We start from the raw sequence: 6000 nt of genomic DNA, 5'->3' as shown, positions 1-6000 counted from the left end.
GTGGGAAGGGGAGGAGGAAAGGAAGAGGGAGCCGGGAGGCCGGGAGAGGGAGGGATCGGGGCCGGGGGCCGGGCCGCTCAGAACCTGCCGCGCGCCCGGGGGTGGGGGAGGCGGCGCGGGAGGAGCGCGAGGGGACTGGACAGTGGGCTTGGTCCCCGCAGCCGAGCAGCCGAGAGCCTCGTTCCTTCGCCGCCCTCCGTCCGCCCTCTATCCCGCAGCGGCGGCGAGCGCGGACCCACCCTCCGGCGGGACCTCTGCCCTGCCCAGCGACGCCGAGCCGGCGGCTCCCTCCGTGGCCCTGGACCAGCCCTGCGCCCGCTGTCCAAGGGACCCTCGCGGCTTCCCCTTTCCTCCCGGCTGCCCGGGCGCCGCGGGGAAGTGACCCACCCTCCCGCGAGGAGGGGGAAGGAGAGGATCGCGCAGGGCGCACCGAAACCGAGAGCGGGCGAGTCGGAGTGGGCACCGCGCAGGGGCATTGTGTGTGTGTGTGTGTGTGTGTGCGTGTGTGAGTGTGGGTGTGCGCGCGTGCAGCGTCGTGTCTATCTAGAGAGCGCTCTGGGAGGTCCCGTCCCGAGGGGGCGGAGCGCAGGGGGCCGAGGCTTGGGCTCCGTGCCGGGGCAGAGTCCCGTTGAGCCCGAGCGCGACGGAGGCAGCCGGCGGGACGGCGCGCCTGGCGGCTGGGCGGGCGCACTGAAGGGAGGCCGGGGCGCCCTCGGCCCGGCCGCAGACCCTGCCCCGAGGTATCGGCCTCGGCGGCGCGGCCCGCTTCTACTCACGTCCGCGGACCTGCTTGCGGGGAAGAAGCTCGGAGGCCGAGAGCCGGCGCGCCACGGAGCCCGTCCGCCCGGGGTGCGCCGCCGGAGAGCTAGGTCCCCGCCGCTGCGCGGCTGTCCGGCGTCGGCGGTGTCGGGAGCGCGCCCGGCCCGGAGCCGGAGAGGCGCGCACCATGAGCGGCGGTGAAGTGGTCTGCTCCGGATGGCTCCGCAAGTCACCCCCGGAGAAAAAGTTGAAGCGTTATGTAAGTAGAACTCGGCCGCCGTTCCCCTTCCCGGGCGGCTCGCGCGCGGGCTGCTGCTTCCCCTTGGTCCCCATCCTTTTCCCGTGGGCCCTTTCCCCGGCAGGCTGGGGAGCCAGGCTGGACACTCACGCCCGGGCCTTTTGGCCGGGCACCTTTCTTCCTCCAGATTCCAGACATCGGCCCGTAGGAGGGCCCGGCATGGCCAGCTGAGCGCCGGCTGCATGTTTTTATTGTTCCTTTTAGCAGGGGCGAGGGGGAGAGCATTCTCCTTTCGTTATATCTGCAGGGAATCCTTAGGGACTGCTGTGTAATAAATTTCCCGCACTGGGAAAACCACGGAGGTGTTGGAACTCATCAGCCCTCTATTTGGTCCGCGCTCCCTCCCGCCTTCCCCTCGGGGTGGTTGCCGGAAGCGGGCGGGGGACCTGGGAAGTTGGCCTTGGAGCCGAGCATCTCCAGTCCGCGCACACGGGAAAGAAAAAAGTTATTACGCGCCCTACCGTTTGCTTAGCACGGTTCACATTTTCGCGGTTTTGAAGCGAGGGACCTTGGAGTTTGGCCCGAGAGCCTTGGCAGTTTGCTGCGAAAGGAGGGCGCTGGGGGGAGCCTGGTGGCTGGTGTTCGGGCGCCGTGGACACGCTGTCAAACCCCGCAGGAGAGGACAGCTGGGGCCAGTCAGGATTTCTGTGTGTTACGGTACTTTCCCAGGCCACCCGAGTTGCTTCTGCTGATTATGTGTTAAACCGTTTTAGCTGTTAAGGAGGATATTCCTTGAAAGAACCAACCTTGCTTAGGTGGAAATCTGTGTCCTCTTCGGGGCGGGGGGGGTCTGCGATCTTATCCCCTTCTCCCCCATTGGCTCTTTTGTTGCTGCCCCCTGCAAAAGAAAGAAATGACACCTTCGCCCTGGCATATGACGCAAATATTTTTCTAGTAAAGTATGTCTCGAAAACAAAATGTATGCCCCCTTACATATAAATTTACTACCAGGGGGCCGACACTAATAATGGAACCTGTTTCTTGTGGAAGGGTATCTACATCCAGAGTGAGAGCTCGAGGTAATCCTATTAGTCACTGTTTGCTTGCAAAGAACGGAGTGAAGTGCAATATTTAACTTCACCGACAACTCACCGGTGAGTTTCTGGTTTACTTTCTGCCAGAATTTGTTATACGCAAGTAATTCTTATTTAAGGATTTGATGCCACAAATCCTAAGAAAGTTTCTCCAGAGATTTTTTGAATCCTTCCAATCCTCTCTCCACCTATCACACTTTGCCTGAATATTCTGGTAAATATGCTGACTTTAATCCAAAAATTGGGGAGAGGCAGTGTTGTTTTCAGCTCTGAGTTCTGAAGAGAAGGTTGTATGTGTGTGGGAAGAGGGAGTGGATTGATAGAGAGATGTATTTGTTTTGAAAAGGCGCTGTTTAGGAAATGATTGGGTCCTTGGGGGAACTGAAGAACACTACATTAGCTGAAATAGGTAGTGGTAATAGAGGTTTAATGCTTTCTTTCACATGATTGGTTTATGGCTCTCTCAAAAGATGCCCCGCACTGGACTAGGGACCATAAGATTAAAAAATACAGTAGGAAAAAAGCCTTGCCTCTTGGGCTTGCAATTTAATGTAATACAAACCAGGAAGAAAATCAGCCCCAAAGATTATGTCTTAACCAAGGACCAAGAAAATGGAAAATCTAAATTAAAAAAAAATTATTATTTCATTTGATCATTACAACAGTTTTATGAGGCGGGTATTATCTATCTGTTTAACAGATGAGAACACAGTCTACATAACCAGAGTGTGCCAGAGGCAGGGTTTGAACCCAGTTCTGCCTGCCTGACTGGGCTTTAAAAGGTTAATGACTCATTTAGTTGATTTCAACTGGCACTCAGGCGGGTCATCTGTAAACAGCCTTTCAAGTTGTAACTTTCTATGAGTCTGTGGATATTGGTTGAGCATGCAAGGAAGGGGCGGGCTGCGGATCAGAGGTGCAGTGCTGAAGAAACACAAGACAAGCATGTGTGCACAAAAGGTAGCTAGCAATGCCACATGGTTTCTGATTGTGTGCCCAAGTGGAGTACTATGGTTATTTCATAGATGTTTTGAGGAACAAGCTTCATGTAGACTGAAACCATAGGAATACTTTAGAGAGACCGTGGGCTCCCTAAATTGTTGTCAACTGAGGGGAGAATATGCCTAACGGTGGAGGGAGGCGGGGTTTTCTTTGCCTGGCTGGGCACTGGGGTTTTCTTTCCACACTAATGAAGTACATAGAGACAGCCCAGGAAGAAAGTGGGCAGGGTGGCCACCAGAATTGAGGGGTCCAAGAGGGTGACTGGAGACTTATAAGTTAAAATGAGTCTTGTCTTATATTTGCACTGTCAAGTTGGTTGCCCAGATTTTGACATTCCCAGATGATTGCTCTTGGCTTGGTATCCAATTCAGATAGTTTTGGCTAAAGCAGCTTTGCCCCTCAAAGACATTGGCATATATACATGCATCTCCTGTGCTGGTTTGGTTTTCATGTAAAATCTTTATTTTCTGGATGAAAGGAAACATTATTGGCCACCCAATAGGCAAAATGTTGCTTGATAATGGTTTTGAATGAACGGATTCACTGTGATAAGATATCTTGGATGCCTGGTACTGTAATTGTTAAATGAGACTTCAGGGAGTTTGAACATTGATTTCGTTGGGGAACATTTGGCCCAGAGGACTTGGACAGTTGTCTCGCTGTTTACAGTATTTATAGGGTAGTCCAAGCATTGATTAAGATGATCCATCAGGGCTTTTAAGTGACCAAAAATTGTTTTAGTTTTATCTTCAAAGTCATCTCAAGTTATGGCCCCCATGCATTCCATTTACAACTCCATTTTATGTTTGCTGTTTTATAGTCAACAGCATTGTTTTTTTATATTAGTATGTTCCTCAGATATGGAAGCTTTTCTTGAATTTCCTAAAGAGAGTGGAAGTGGCATAAAAGACAGTAAGACAAAGACTAGTGAGTGGATTCTCCAGCCTTTTTGCCTCTTTTTAATTTTTTCTATATTTATTTGCAAAAGGGTAAGAACCTCTTGTATGTGTTCCATCCTCTGAGAATTTTTAGAAGTCCACTTAATATGGAGGTGAAGATTTTTCTGCTTTCTCTCAGTTTTGCTCCTACTGTGTTGCTGTTTTCACCCTGTGTTATATATTAAACAGCTGATTTTTCACTCTGTTAAGGACCTGAGTAGAATCACATACAGATCAACGTCACTAGGGTTATAGAAACCGAGTAGACTCTTGGTAGTATGCACTCAACGGCAGCGCTCAGATGTTTAAAGGGCTGTTTAAAGACAAATCAGCCATTTTGAAATAATGGTAGAATTTTCATCAGGATTTGAAATTTTAGCTGAAATAAAAGGTAAGTCTTGAAAACAAAGGATTGCTTCAAGCCAGCTGGCTGTCCCCCTATCTCTGCAGGGGGAGCTTCCCTATGGCCTGCCTCAAGCCAAGACACCAAGTTTGGGCCCCTCCATGGCCCAGATGTCTGCCTTGGGCCGGTGTGCAATCTCAGCAGGAGAACCCGCTTCTGGACCAGGGCAAGGTGGCCTGCTAGCTGCCAGCCAGCTGGGGAGCACAACCTCAGCCAGTTCTTGGGTGTGTAATCTGCACCCAGCTTGGGCTCTGCTCTTCAGCTGTCAGTTTATAGGATGTTTTCTGTCTGAACTTGTGGTTCTGGAAATGGACTTAGAAACAGCATCTTCCTCTGGGTGGGCACCTGACATCTTACATGGAGGAGAGAGGCATGGGGAAGGCAAAATAACAGCATCTCCTTGGTTCAAGGACACCCCAGGAGCTGGGCTAAGCCCCTGTTCCAGAGTGTCACTACAACAAAGAGGACTGGGATGTTTGGAAGCTTTTCCTGCCCTTTTTTGGCAATTCCCAGTAGCAGATTCTGCTACTGGGAATTGCCAGTAGTCAACAGATTCTGAAGCTTTTGCTTACAGAGACTGAAGGAGCATAATTATTCTGTTCAAGGAAATTTTTTCCTGCGATTCTTCCATGAGTGAACATTCCATTCAAATTGGAAATGTTTTCTTTTTACCTTTTCCAATAAGGCAGGAACATTGTTTCTACTAAGAAAGATCATCAACTAGCACTTACATTGTCTTTATGAAAGTTAATGATAGTTAATTCTTTTGTTGTGCCTGGGCTTAGTGATACGAGTTGCTGAATCCCTGAATCTGATTGTTGTCTTTCGGGATTCAAAATTACTGCTAAGAAGGTGTATCAGCTTGGAGGGTAGTTTTAGAATTCTGCTGTTTTTAATTTTTTTTTTTTTAATTGATCATCTTTGAACAAATACAAAAATATGGCAAGAATTTATACTTGGATAATCTGGTTGACAGGTGAACTGGTTATTTCAGTGTGTTTTGCCATAATGAGTCCGCTTAAAGAATATGAAAGAAATGAAGTGACAAGGCACTTTTAAGGCTAAGTAAGATGCCATAGTTTGGAGTTGACATAAAAAATACGTAGCTAAGGTCTTGATGATCTGCAGGTTGAGGGCATTTAAGAGGTGATTAACTGCCGGCACTGCTAATTTTCTTACAGAGACTAACACACGAGAAGGAACATCGTAGCAGGTGGATTACCACTTTATTTTTGAAGGGTTTTGGGTAAATTGGGCCATGGTGGAAGGAACCCTGGACTGAGTGTCAGGACCCAGAATTCACCTGGGCTTTGCCACTATTCACGTGATCTTTGGATCCTTCTAATCCTCAGTTTCCTTATCTGTAAAATGGGGAAGGGATGGGCAACACATCTACATTCTGAACTCTCTTGCCCTCTAACATTCCTCTTCTCAGACTTTTCCTTGGGAGGGAGGGCCAGATGGGGAGCTTCTCAATAGGCTTCCTTTTGGGGGGGGAAATAAATCTTCATTTCTTGTTCATCTTAAATAGCCTAGTGAATATATTAGAACTGCAGAAGCAGAATT

General features: G+C 49.6%; 1 protein-coding gene across 4 annotated transcripts in view; it reads left to right on the top strand.

The window, feature by feature from the left end:
* Nucleotides 1-927: 927 nt before the first annotated feature.
* The window catches only part of GAB1 (GRB2 associated binding protein 1), a 127465-nt gene continuing 122392 nt past the window's right edge, over nt 928-6000 (top strand). For all 4 annotated transcript variants that reach the window (XM_061191639.1, XM_061191635.1, XM_061191636.1 and 1 more), the window contains exon 1: nt 928-1018. In XM_061191639.1, coding sequence (XP_061047622.1) covers nt 947-1018 — 72 coding nt within the window. In that variant the 5' untranslated portion in view covers nt 928-946. The remainder of the gene's footprint in view (nt 1019-6000) is intronic.

The sequence above is a fragment of the Eubalaena glacialis genome, chromosome 5, assembly GCF_028564815.1.
Source record: "Eubalaena glacialis isolate mEubGla1 chromosome 5, mEubGla1.1.hap2.+ XY, whole genome shotgun sequence".
In the NCBI taxonomy this organism is placed as follows: domain Eukaryota; kingdom Metazoa; phylum Chordata; class Mammalia; order Artiodactyla; family Balaenidae; genus Eubalaena; species Eubalaena glacialis.
Note: the sequence above shows the minus strand (reverse complement) of the source record. Positions and strands in the feature narration are given on the sequence as shown.